Genomic DNA, 14,426 nt, shown 5'->3' with positions numbered 1-14,426 from the left:
TCAAGATGACAACTTTATCACTGTTGGAGCAGGGAAAGAGTAAGACAAAAGGAGTACTGTCCAAGTTTCTGCAATAAGTAGTCTGCACCATGAACAATTTAAAATTAAACTAAATGAGAAGTCTACCCAGAGAAAAATTTGAAATAGTTTGCAAATTTTTTGAACAAGCAATAACTGAACAAGACTTCTCAAAACAAGGAAAAGTGCCAGTAAAACTTACTACTTTTAGAAAAAAAGGACAAGTGCAATATAGGGAATAAGGTGGAAATTAAAAAGAATGACAGTGAATCAATCTTTCTAAAAAGGACTTATGAAGAGTTGGGACAAAAATTGAGAAGCAGCACATGAAAATTTGAGTTTAGAAGCTGGACACATTCTCCCAAAAGTTAGGTGAACTTGCTTATCCATTCAGTACACCACATGCTGAAGAAACTGTCAGAACACCAGAGACCAAAATGGAGGCTGAATGACAAGTATACAACTCTACTTACCCAAACTGTTTTAGGATCCCAGGGAGCATTTCTGCCAGCTGATCCATGGAGGGATACATGTATCTACAGGGAAAAAGGGTATTGGTAAAATTTGTAATTACCCACCAGTAGGGTTTCATCCACTGGATCAGATGGACATTTAAGACTAAAGTAAAAAGATGTAGGTGTTATAGATGTAATACTTTGCACTTCTGGCTCAATTCAGGCAAAGATCTGAAAGTGATTTTACAAAAAATAAAGCCTTGGCACTGGTACAATGGAGAAGTCATTTTGCAAATGGGGTAAGTAGGGCTGGCAGGAAAGTTACATTTCATTAAAAAATTAAGTTTTATTTGTTTTTGTTCATATATGGAACCAAAGCCATCATGAGTTTTTGTAAAACACAACCTGGTGGTTGGGGCACTCACTCAGGACATGGGAGACCCAGGTTCACATCCCTGCTCTGCCTGATTTGGAGCAGAGAGACACAGCTCAGACAAGTACCTTAACCATCAGGCTATAGCAGCAGTTTCTCCATCTCTGCAGTTGCAGCCATTCCCCTCTGTGGAAATAAAATACTCACTGGCCCAGAGAAACTGACTGTATAGCCCAGGGGCTAGGGCACTTCACCTGGGTTGCAGGAATTAAGTAGAGCCAGGATTTAAACTTGGATCCCCCACATCCCAGGTAAGTGCCTTAACCACCAGACTACTGGCTATTGTACTCCGCCCCCCTACCCAGATCCTGGCTGATCTGTATTCACAAAACATTTCAGTTTCAACAAAACTGCATTTTGATAGAAAAAAGTTTAGTAAAAAAATCTGACCAACTCTCAAGGTAAGTGACTTGCCTAATGCCACTAGTTTTGTGGCAGGAGCAATTAAATTCAGAACTCTTGACTCAGTCTTGTTGGTCATTAGATGCTTCTTCAGAAAGGAGGCTGGTCATTGACTTTAGGCAGTAAAAAAACAAACCAAACTCACTCCCCCTTTAGATCTGAAATACAAATTTTGTACCAGTCAGTCATTCATCACATGCAATCTTAACTATGGAACTGTTGTGACACCTCCAAAAATGCACGCACACACACACACAGCTGAGTTTAGTGATCTCAGGATTCACTGGGCTCAGCTTCCAGATCTGCCAATACTTCAGTACTTTCCTATCTTGTAGAAGTGCTGCAAGTGTTAACATCTGTTTCAGAAAAAAATTACTTCTAAACACTTGCAGGGAGGGCACCAACCCCCCCACCCCGAACTAGAAGTGGTTTACAAGTAATTCATATTGGGGAAACTAATAACTCTGTTCAAGAAGTCACCCACAAAGGAATATGCCTAAAACCAAAAAGTATAATTGTTCACCTGGAGTTTGAAGCAAAACTGCTGTCTATGTGCTGGGAGAAAAAGTGGTGCAAGATGAACTACTGCTACTGGTTCAGCTTACAGAGTATATTTCAGAAAAAAATTTATTTATGTAAATTTTTCCACATTGTTTAACAAGCCTAAAGCATCAGAAAAAAACAGTAGGAAATAAACAAAAATGTACCCTGAAATCCCACCATGCAGTGAATAGGCTGGAGAAGTTTAAGGGTCAAATTCACTGTGGATAGAAATTGGTGCTCTATTAAAAGTCAGTAGAACTATGCCAGCTTGTCCCCAAGGGTTTTAAATAAGCCCTTTTGCCTTAACTGTGCTTCATTATTAGCATTAACCTATGGCAATGCTAACAGTCAGCTTGTCTATTGAGTGTCGAAGAGAATCAGCTAAATGACTAGCTGGGCAATACTTTGGGAACTAACTCATTACTAACTGGCCAGAATTTTAATACCTTGAAGTACTGTTCCCTACAAGGGCAATACTACAGGACTTTTATAGAATGTGTCCAAGTGGATTTTGTTTTGGAATCCAAGAAATATCCCACCAGAGTAGATGTTACTGGGGTAAGCAAATAAAGCCCTTGCTGGCTAGTGTTCAATAACTGATGAGCCTCTCAAAAACACTAGGCAGAAAAACCAGTTCTCCTGTGAAGTGTCTACTTTCATCCATTATCAATTTCCTTGAGGTGAAGCTATGTTGGGTCATGAAAGAGGTTTTGTATATTGGGCAAGAGAGGAACGGTATTTGACTTCCTACTTCCCCTTTAGCCACAAGCCCCCACTGGCACTTAACTGTAGGTTAGAACTACATTTAAAAGTTTTGAACAAAGGAGGCTGTCTCAGTGATGCCAACTGGGGGAAAAGGAGGAATGCCACCATCCCTGCCCTCCTACCCACCTGGTTTTTGCACTTGCTCAAAGTTCTATAGGCCATGACCTGACCACTTTTAAGAACCATGCTTAATACAATTGCTGCTGGAGCATTACTCTGGCCACATGGTTGTAATGTCACTGAAATTTGACCTGCCATTCCTCTGTACTGACAGGAGGGGCAGCCAGGCCAAATTTTAGTAGGTGGCATTGCAAACTGGCTAATGGGGTTGCAATGCCACTCAAAGTTGGCCAAGCTGCCCCAGATAAAGTGGCAGCTGAGCCAAAGTTTGTTGCAACCTAGCATACAAAGTGTTCCAGTACAGCAGCATGCAGGGGAGTCCAGAGAACTCAACTCCTGGTGGCACTGGCTCACACAGAGTAAAAGAGGAGACTTCCTGGTTGAGAGAGACAAGGGTCTCTGCAGGGAGATTGGAAGGAGGGATGAGCAGGGACCAGAATGGGGTCCCGGACAGGGAGACTGGCTAGAATTTGCCACCCCACTCCAACAGTGAGAAATGTATGAATTGACACCACACTGCTATCTCTACCCACTTTGGACTAGAAAACAAGAAAAAAAATGTGCATTTGTAAAAAAAGTGTTTTCAACTATTTCTGCCAACATGGTTTAAGAACATATGTACAGAAGACAAACTGGCACAGGTGAAGAATCTAATCCAGTGGTCCTGCCAGAGACTGAAGGGACATTCCTGACAGGCCACTCAAAATGACAGCAAGCACCAAAGAGAAGATACTCTACAACATGTACAAATTGCATTTGTTTCCTAATTGCATTTGTTTCCTAACTAGTGAAAGCAAGAACACTGTTGGCTGTGGTACATGTCTTTTCAGTAATGTCAGCGAGGGGTGTGATGGGGGAGGAGGGAGAAGAGAACCACCATTTCTATACTGGCAAAAGCCCTAGTGTAGATAAAGTTGTCCTGCCAGGTACCCTTGCTTTGTTAATATACTGGATTTCACTCAAACAGGCGTGAACTAGCAAGCTTAGACTAGGCCTTTGTCTATGAAGCCACAAACTCCAAGGTGTTTTTTTTTATTATTATTATTATTAAGTCTGTTATAGGAAATGGGCAATGTTAGTGGTTAGGTTGCTTTGAAGCACAAAATCCACAAGACTGAGTAGATGAGACAGCTATTGCACCAAGAAGTACACTGAATTCACACAAGGCCAGATTATCAGATGCTCTAAAAAAAATCTGTGTTGCTTCAGTTACATCAGTGGAGCTATGTCAGTTTATGCCAGCTGAGAATCTGGCCCACAATCTTTTCCAACAAGACTTCACACAGCTTAAAAGTAAGGGATCTAGCCCAACTTCCATAACATGGGTAAAAGCTCATTAATTAGTACTATTATACCTAGCTCTTACACAGTACAACTCTTACTTCATTTGCCCATTTCCCTTTGCCTGTTGGCAACTCCTCCTATATCATGTTGATTATCCAAAATACATCTTAATTTAAGGCAATCCAGTCTTGAGACACACACTTTGGCCAAGATAATCCATGCAAGCACCAAGATCTTTCCCCAGCTCCAACTCACCCAGCTGGGAAAGATGCTGCTCCATCTTGTTGCCCTGGTGCATCCACATGACAGACTGCGAAATGTTGTGTTATTTCTTGCATATCTTCAAAGTTGAAGAGGGGGTTGAAGCAAGTTTTGTCTTAGAGGGAAAAAGAATGTAACAGTCATTAAGATGAAAGACTGAATGGCTTACACAGTTGTAATGCAGACACCACAAGAAACCGCAATTTGAGAGTTTGTACAAGTATTTTAGTCTGCGTTTCTTTAAGTTTGAGATAAATGGTGTTACTTTACTACTTTAACACCTTGAGGCAGAAAGCTGAACAGTTCCCAAGAAATTCTCATGTAAGTAGTTAAATTCTGGCACTCGGTCAAAATTTGTGGCAGACCAAAGTCTCAAGGAAATTCCTGACATGAAAGTTAAACTAGAAGTCAGGTGGGGCAGAAGCATTTATCCCAGGATTTGTTTAAAAACAAAAAATTTCCATTTTACTTCAGTCATCTTAGAGTTATAATAAAAGTGAAAGAAAGCAAATCCAAAGTAGAGCTGACAGTCAATTATCTTTTTGCAGAGTTCTCTTGTCCTTATCTCCAAGGACTGCAAGTTACACCATGCTAGTCTGAGGTTTCCTATGCTAGCTACAAGCAGAATACATTAAAATGAAAATGTTTTACAGAAATACTATGAAGCAGATTAGGCCTCAACATTTAGGGTTCTTTAGAAATATGAACTTCTCACTTTAAGATTTCAGCAGAAGCCTGTTTAAGGTTTATTCATTTCCTCCTGAACTTAAAACCCAATGCCAGCTGTATTGCACTAGGGTGAGACCCAGCAAGAAATAACCTATTTACACTGTTAAACATGAAAAGAAATTCAGAAGTTAGGAAATGCACCACAAATGGATATGTTTTTTAATCCTTCCCTTGTTAAAATGCAAGGTAAGGAACAGCAAAGTTACTTAATCTTTTTTCTGCTATCAACCTCTAACATCACATGTAACTGAACTGAGTAGTTTTAGTATAAAATGTGATGAACAATAAAACTTTATAGCATAAAGACAGGTTTTTCTTCCTTCCTAGATAGAAATCTCAACTATTGTTAAGGCCAAGAGGTCACCTGTCCCTCCCTAATCCATGGAAAATACAAAATGAAGTATAGGGATACTTCTATCAAACTACCATGAAGAAATGAGTTACAATGGGCTTACTGATGGAAAGTAAACTCTTTGGAGCAGGGACCATGACTGTGTTTACACAGTTCAATGAATCCCTAATTCTACTTGTGGTAGTGCCTATGGGTCTAATAGTAAACATTAATAACTGAGTAAAGAAATGCCAAGTCTCGTGGAGTGAAAGTGGCAAAAACATATTTGGTATTAGATCTGATTTTTTGGTCTAACTGGCGTTATTAGATTGCATCTATACAAGATTAAATCATGCAGCACTGAGAAGAAACATCACATTTTGTGCTGACACCATTTCATCATCCATTGATTTATTCTGGTTTGAATCTATACAAAGTTCTAGATATCCTGACACATACATAGCTAAATAAATACTTAAACCCTCAGCAGCATTAGGACAAAATTCAAAAAAGGAGTCTTCCACAAGCTTCTTTTCATCCTTTTGTCATTTTGTGATGTATACCCTTTTCCTGCTCCAAAATCCCTATCAAGCACATGTTGGTGCATGGTCCTTGGAAGATTCCCAAATATAGGCTATTTTTGACCCAGAGGTCCTTCACCTTTTATCTAGAAAAATTTTGTTTATAGGTACAAGGATTATACAGGAGGGGAAAATCTCTGCCGATGGGAAGGCATGAGATGCCCTGTCCTAGGCTTGGCAGTTCCACAACCGCCACTCCCAAGAGAAGGAGGCAGGTGGTGGTGGTGGTCGGGGACTCTCTCCTCAGGGGGACTGAGTCATCTGCCACCCTGACCAGGAAAACTGAGAAGTCTGCTGCTTGCCAGGAACTAGGATTCACGATGTGACGGAGAGACTGCCAAGACTCATCAAGCCCTTGGATCGCTACCCCTTCCTGCTTCTCCACATGGGCACCAATGATACTGCCAAGAATGACCTTGAGCGGATCACTGCAGACTACGTGGCACCTCCAACTCCTTTATCCTTCTTCCCAGAGCAAGTAGTCTTCTTGTCCATCCTCCCCATGGAAGGAAAAGGCCTGGGTAGAGACCGTTGAATCATGGAAGTCAATGAATGGCTACACAGGTGGTGTCAGAGAGAAGGCTTTGGATTCTTTGACCATGGGATGGTGTTCCAAGAAGGAGGAGTGCTAGGCAGAGACAGGTGCCAACTAATGGAGAGGGAAGAGCATCTTTGCTAGCAGGCTGGCTAACCTAGTGAGGAGGGCTTTAAACTAGGTTCACTGGGGGAAGGAGACCAAAACCCTGAGGTAAGTGGGGACATGGGATACCGGGAGGAAGCATGAGCAGGAGCATGCGAGAGGGCAGGGCTCCTGCCTCATACTGAGAAAGGGATGATCAGTGACTTCAGGTGCCTATATACAAATGGAAGAAGCCTGGGAAAGAAGCAGGGAGAACTGGAAGTCCTGGCAGTCAAGGAATGATGTGATTGGAACAACAGACTTGGTGGGATAACTCACATGACTGGAGTACTGTCATGGATGGATATCAACTGTTCAGGAAGGACAGGCAGGGCAGAAAAGGTGGGGGAGTTGCACTGTATGTAAGGGAATAGTATGACTGCTCAGAGCTCAAGTATGAAACTGCAGAAAAACCTGAGTCTCTGGATTAAGTTTAGAAGTGTGAGCAACAAGGGTGATGTCGTGGTGGGAGACCACCGGACCAGGGGGATGAGGCTTTCTTCCGGCAACTCACAGAAGTTACTAGATCGCAGGCCCTGGTTCTCATGGGAGACTTCAATCACCCTGATATCTGCTGGGAGAGCAATACAGTGGTGCACAGACAATCCAGGAAGTGTAGGGGACAATTTCCTGATGCAAGTGCTGGAGGAACCAACTAGGGGCAGAGCTCTTGACCTGCTACTCACAAACCAGGAAGAATTAACAGGCGAAGCTAAAGTGGATAGGTACCTGGGAGGCAGTGACCATAAGATGGTAGAGTTTAGGATCCTGACACAGGGAAGAAAGGAGAACAGCAGAATATGGACCCTAGACTTCAGAAAAGCAGACTGACTCCCTCAGGGAACTGATGGGCAGGATCCCTTGGGAGAACAACATGAGGAGGAAAGGAGTCCAGGAGAGCTGGCTGTATTTTAAAGAATCCTTATTGAGGTTACAGGGACAAACCATCCTGATGTGTAGAAAGAATAGTAAATATGGCAGGCGGCCAGCTTGGCTTAACTGTGAAATCCTTGCTGATCTTAAACACAAAAAAGAAGCTTACAAGAAGTGGAAAATTGGACAAATGACCAGGGAAGAGTATAAATATTGCTTGGGCATGCAGGAGTGAAATCAAGACGACCAAATCACACCTGGAGTTGCAGCTAGCAAGAGATGTTAAGAGGAACAAGAAGGGTTTCTTCAGGTATGTTAGCCACAAGAAGAAAGTCAAGGAAAGTATGGGCCCCTTACTGAATGAGGGAGGCAACCTAGTGACAGGATGTGGAAAAAGCTAACGTACTCAATGCTTTTTTTGCCTCTGTCTTCATGAACAAGGTCAGCTCCTAGACTACTGCACTGGGCAGCACACCATGGGGAGGAGGTGACCAGCCCTCTATGGAGAAAGAAGTGGTTCGGTACTATTTAGAAAAGCTGGACGAGCACAAGTCTATGTGGCCGGATGAGCTGCATCCGAGAGTGCTAAAGGAGTTGGCCAATGGCTCTGCAATCACATCCTCCATTACCTTTGAAAACTCATGGTGACTGGGAGAGGTCCTGGATGACTGGAAAAAAAGCTAATGTAGTGTCCATCTTTAAAAAAGAGAAGGAGGAGGATTCTGGGAACTACAGGCCAGTCAGCCTCACCTAAGTCCCTGCAAAAATCATGGAGCAGGTCCTCAAGGAATCACTTCTGAAGCACTTAGAGGAGAGGAAAGTGATCAGGAACAGTCAGCATGGATTCACCAAGGGCAAGTCATGCTTGACTCATCTAATTGCCTTCTATGACAAGATAACTGGCTCTGTGGATGAGGGGAAAGCAGTGGATGGGTTCCTTGATTTTAGCAAAGCTTTTGACAGGGTCTCCAACAGTATTCTTGCCAGCAAGTTAAAGGTGGATAGAAAGTTGGCTAGATTGTCAGGCTCAACGTGTAGCGATCAATGGCTCCATGTCTAGTTGGCAGCCGGTATCAAGTGGAGTGCCCCAAGGGTCGGTCCTCAGGCTGGTTTTCTTCACGAATAATCTGAAGGATGGTGTGGATTGCACCCTCAGCAAGTTTGCAGAGGACACTAAACGGGGAGGAGAGGTAGATACGCTGGAGGGTAGGGATACGATACAGAGGGCCCTAGACAAATTAGAGGATTGGGCCAAAAGAAATCTGATGAGGTTCAACAAGGACAAGTGCAGAGTCCTGCACTTAGGATGGAAGAATCCCATGCACTGCTACAGACTAGGGACCGAATGGCTCGGCAGCAGTTCTGCAGAAAAGGACCTAGGGGTTACAGTGGATGAGAAGCTGGATATGAGTCAGTGTGCCCTTGTTGCCAAGAAGGCCAATGGCATTTTGGGCTGTATAAGTAGGGGCATTGCCAGCAGATAGAGGGATGTGATTGTTCCTCTCTATTTGAGATCGGTGAGGCCTCATCTGGAGTACTGTGTCCAGTTTTGGGCCCCACATTACAAGGATGTGGAAAAATTGGAAAGCATCCAGCAGAGGGCAACAAAAATGATTAGGGGACTGGAACACAAGACTTGAGGAGAGGCTGAGGGAACTGGGATTGTTTTGTCTGTGGAAGAGAAGAATGAGGGGGGATTTGATAGCTGCTTTCAACTACCTGAGAGGTAGTTCCAAAGAGGATGAATCTAGACTGTTCTCAGTGATAGCTGATGACAGAACAAGGAGTAATGGTCTCAAGTTGCAGTGGGGTAGGTTTAGATTAGATACTAGGAAAACTTTTTCACTAGGAGGGTGGTGAAACACTGGAATGCATTACCTAGGCAGGTGGTGGAATCTCCTTCCCTAGAAGTTTTTAAGGTCAGGCTTGACAAAGCCCTGGCTGGGATGATTTAGTTGGGGATTGGTCCTGCTTTGAGCAGGGGGTTGGACTAGATGACCTCCTGAGGTCCCTTCCAACCCTGATATTCTAGGATACTCAGAATTCAAGCCACTTTCTCCCTTAAAAACAGGGTATTAAGGAAATCATGTCTGAGAGGTAAGAGTGGCTCCACACATGCCAACAATTAGTCTTTTGATGCCATTTATCTTAGTGGAAAGCTGTCAAAGGGCACCACTTTCTGCTCCTATTTGCCTGCATTCAGGCTCATTTCCTTCCTCCTGACTGCCAGCTAGCCCAAAGTCTACCATGAACAAAATCTGGGCCCCTTGTTCCTCTGTACCTCCATATTGGTTTTATGGAATGGCTCATAGTTAAGACTGGGATGCAGCAAAGGCCAGTCTGGATCAACCTGCACTGATCAACAATTTATTGGCAAGCTGACACACCAAGATCCTAATTTTACCCCTGAAAACAAATGTGCTGCAAGGATCATGGCAGGATGTAAGTTAAAGAACCACAAAGTGATCAGCTGTTACAACAGCACAGTGATGGCCAGCTGTATGAAAGATCACACTTACGATTCAATCCAATATCATGGTATGTTAGGATGGCAGGCCTGTTTCCTTTGGGAGTCCCATACATAGTAACATGGACAGAGCCATGAAGGGTCTCAACATCTTGCTCCTGCAAATAAGAAACAAGTGATTACTTATTTAAATGCTTCACTCAGACACTAACTTGATCTTTTGCATCATGCACATCCAGCATAATTTGGACATCATTCAAAGTGAAAGGAAAAACAATAAGGAACTCATCACAGCAATATTCAGACTCTTGATACAGACACCAAGTTCATGGTCATTTTTATCTTATGGGATAGATGGCAAGAGCACTGGATGGTGTTGATAGAAGTTTTAAAATTGGACTAAGACAGACTGGGGGGGTGCCATACATTTTGCTGCTTCTGTAGGCCAAGCTTATTGCACATGCAAAGGGCCCATTGTATCCCTCCATTCTCCACCCTCCCATTCCCCTCTATTTTAGAGACTCAATGCAACCCTCCTCCATGCCAAGGCCAGGATGCCCCCCCATACCAGAATTGATCATTCCCCACATTCTAGGGGTTGTGCCCCTCAGTCCCCCTCCATGCCAGAGGATCCGTCTCCCACCAGAGTCCCCCATTCTACCCCCACCAGGTGTTTTACATGCTTCTCCAATCCCACATGCCTGCCACCCTTCCCATCCCAGTCATTTTCTCTCCTTTCTTTGGTCTTTCAGGAAGAAAAGATCTCAAAATGTACTGAGAAAATGGGCAGACCTAAAGTGAACACTGTTAATGCTGGAATGCATTAATGGACACCATCAACTGGTTATTTGATCTACAAACAATTAAATGGGCAACTGAAGCGACTAGCTCAGCTAACAAGATGCTAGGGTCTAATGTGTTGTTGCCCTCCCCCATTTCTTCCTTTCAGTTTTCCAATCATCACCAAAAAACCCAACATTCTGTCCTCTAATGCCTTGAACACTCCCTGAAGTTCTGGGATTGACTGGATATGGTGTTCAAAAGTTAGTGTTACATTATCCAAAGAGATAAAGGCTATGAAGTGACTATAAGGCCTTGCAAACTTTGCCAATAAATAACCACCATTAACAGCCTGTACAGAAGTCAGTTAAATAGACACATGCAGTGCTGTTGTAGCCATGCTACACTGTGGTGCTTGTCATGACTACAAACATAGCCCTCTACTTTAAAGAGTAAGTTTCACTATGGCAAAGTGCCCAGTGAACTTTACTGATTTTTACTGTAAGCATCCACACAAAAAAGTGTCACTCAGATATAGAGATGATGCAGTCATCCTAATATGTCTGTGGTCAGTACTAGATAAAACCACTCCATGAGTGTTATAACAACTAGTGGTAGCCCAAATCTTAACTCCATTAGAGGAAGACACTAAAATACAAATTAGTACAAATAAAAAACCAGACATCTCTCACTATGCCTACAAGTGTTAAATGACAAACACTTATACTGTACTAGTCTGAAGTTTAGACTGACAGCACTCTGAGGGAGGCCATTGTTAGGGGGCTACATTTCTCATTAAGCAGTTATCAGTAGCTTGCTCCTGGGGAAATTCTGCACCACTGTGAAATGTTGTGTGTGCATAATTTCTCCCCCCTTCCCCCCAGAAATGGGCTGCAGTGCTGCTGGCTGCCACTAGATCCAGCTCACACATAGAAGACACTGCTGGTGGAGGGAGCTAGAGGGCTCCTGGCAGCTGCAGTTCCCAGCACACCCTGAGGGAAGGAGATGGCAATGCACAGGCAACTCCATGCAAGCCTGGGACCAAGTATCTGGCTGTTTCTCCCTCTGGATCCCTGGGCTCTGGTGGGGGGAGGGAGCAGGTGTCAGGGGGAAGGGAACGCTTGTACCTGGGCTGGGGGACCCTGCAACTGGGCTTGAGTGCACTGGCTGGGAGGGCACCATGGCTGGGGGGGTGGGGGGGAGAAGAGTTGTGGGTGTTTGGACCCCTAGCTGGGCTCTGGGGGAGGGAGGAGACAAACTGGAACTGGGTTTTCATAGGGGTTTCTTTAACTCACTATTCCTGGGGGAATTGTGTATTTGTATTGTTACAGACATACTTACTGGTATTTTGAAACTTATTACCAAAATATTTGAAACTGATGTGATTATGTAATGTTATTTTGACAAATAAAATTGGCAGAATTTTAAAAATAGTGTGCAGAATTTTGTTGCAGATTTTTTGCACAGAATTAATTTTTGGGTGCAGAATGCCCCCTGGGAGCAGTAGCTATAGGAGTTGTGGTTCAATCTTGTACTAAGAAGTCTAACATCTACATGATTTTTTTTAAAAAAAATCAGTTTGAAGTTTTCAGCTGATCATACATACATGTGACCATTAGTACAAAATTCTCGACTTAAGTCTCCTTAGGTTTTAAATGCCAAAAGAGGTGGTGGTGGTGAATATAGGAGTTTGTGAAATATTTTATTCACGTTTGTGGTCTACATTATGATTGACAATGCTTATCTAGTGATATGTACCTACAATACTTATTCATGAGATGTGTCAAATGTTTTCAGTCCCATAGCATACTCCACCCTACCCACCAGTTAACTACAAGGGTGAAGGAATGCAAGCCAAAATAGGAAAAGAACAATTGTGACACTATACCTCAGGGGAACACCCTGCATCCTTATAAAATGATTGTGTGGTATCCAATGCAAAGTTTGTCATGTCCAGTGTCTTCGGAAGGCTTATAATGCACTGAGCATTGTTGTTCTAGTAATGTTATAGGTTGCAATTTCATGTATATAGTTATGAAGCTGAAAATGTGTCCTCATGGTTTAAAATAAGCCCAGACAAAAACTCCAAGAGCAGAGGGGCAGTTCACACATCAGGGCATGTATGGGACATACCCAGCCCAGCCACACAGGAACAAAGGACACTAACCTAAGCAGCAACAAAGGATTCTTGAGTTGCCCCCCCCATTCCTTGGTCAGTTTGGGACTACAATGAGGTAATGCTCACCTGACTCTGAAGGGGGGAGCAAAGCCAAGAGGGAAGAAAGGACATGATAAAAGGGAAGGGAGAGAAAGACATACATATTTGCCATGCTCTCTCTCTCACCTCCATCTACAGATACCACCAACTGACTGAAGTCCTAATCAAAAGGGGAGAGCCTGGCTGAAAGGCAGCCAGCCAGCGGTGAGAAGCATCTAAGTTTGTAAGAGCACTGGAAGTGCTAAGATCAGATTAAAATGCGTTTTGCTTTTATTTCATTTGACCAAATCTGACTTGTTATACTTGGACTTATAATCACTTAAAATCTATCTTTAGTTAATAAAACAGTGTTTATTCTACCTGAAGCAGTGAATTTGGTTGGAAGTGTCAGACTCTTCTTGGGATAAGACGCCTAATGCAGATCAATTTCTTTGTTAAATTGATGAACTCACATAAGCTTGCAACATCCAGGGGTCATAACTGGACACTGCAAAAAAGAGAGGCTCCTAGGATTGTGGCTGGGACCAGGGGTATTGGCTAGTGTCATTTGGTTGCACAATCAAGCAGCGTCTGGCCAAAAGTGCTCACTCATGTAGCTGGGAGCAGCTTACATGCTAGAGGCTGTGTGTGAACAGCCCAGGAGTGAGGGTTCTCACAGCAGAGCAGGGTAAGGCTGGCTCCCAGAATCAAGGATTGGAGTGACCTAGCAGATTACTGGTCCAGATAATGTCAGGGGAACATCACAATATTTAGATAAGTTAAATACATTCAAGTTAGCAGGGCCTGATAAGTACCTTAGGATAAATTTTAAGGAACCAGCTGAAGCAATCTTCAAGAACACATGAGGATAAGTTTCAGAGTAGCAGCTGTTAGTCCTATGTTTGCTCTTCTCCATCTTTGTGAGAACCTCACTTATCCTCAAAGAAAAAAGGAGGACTTGTGGCACCTTAGAGACTAGCAAATTTATTTGAGCATAAGCTTTTGTGAGCTACAGCTCACTTCATCAGATGTAGCTCACAAAATCTTATGCTCAAATAAATTTGCTAGTCTCTAAGGTGCCACAAGTCCTCCTTTTTTCTTTATGAGGATAAGTGAGGTTCTCACAAAGATGGAGAAGAGCAAACATAGGACTACCTTTTAAAAAAGGGAACAAAGACGACCTGGGAAATTAAAGACCAGTCAGCCTAGCTTTGATACTCAAAGATGCTGGAACAACTTATTAAGCAAGCCATTTGTAAGCAGCTAGAAGGATATTAGAGTTAAGGAACAGACAACTAAGCATGCCAAACCAGCCTAATTTGCTTCTTTGACAGTGTTCCTGGCTTAGGGGATGGGGCAAAGCAGCAGACATATATTTTGATTTTAGTAAGGCTTGACAGTCCCACATAACATTCCCATATGTGAAGTAGGGAAGTGGGGTCTAGATGAAGTTATGAGGTAGGTGTACAACCAGTTGTACGACTACTCAAATAGCAGCTATCAGTGGC

At 43.1% G+C, this 14,426-nt stretch overlaps 1 protein-coding gene across 3 annotated transcripts in view; it reads right to left on the bottom strand.

Moving 5' to 3' along the window:
* NDRG1 (N-myc downstream regulated 1) overlaps nucleotides 1-14,426 on the bottom strand; it is a 65,195-nt gene that overhangs the window by 18,763 nt on the left and 32,006 nt on the right. For all 3 annotated transcript variants that reach the window (XM_073330067.2, XM_073330065.2, XM_073330066.2), the window contains exons 4-6: nucleotides 9,994-10,099; nucleotides 4,276-4,396; nucleotides 492-554 (exon numbers count right to left, since the gene is read on the bottom strand). In XM_073330067.2, the coding sequence (XP_073186168.1) occupies nucleotides 492-554; nucleotides 4,276-4,396; nucleotides 9,994-10,099 (290 nt within the window). The remainder of the gene's footprint in view (nucleotides 1-491; nucleotides 555-4,275; nucleotides 4,397-9,993; nucleotides 10,100-14,426) is intronic.

This window comes from Lepidochelys kempii, chromosome 2 (genome assembly GCF_965140285.1).
Source record: "Lepidochelys kempii isolate rLepKem1 chromosome 2, rLepKem1.hap1, whole genome shotgun sequence".
NCBI lineage: Eukaryota > Metazoa > Chordata > Testudines > Cheloniidae > Lepidochelys > Lepidochelys kempii.
This window is presented reverse-complemented; position numbering and strand designations above follow the sequence as displayed.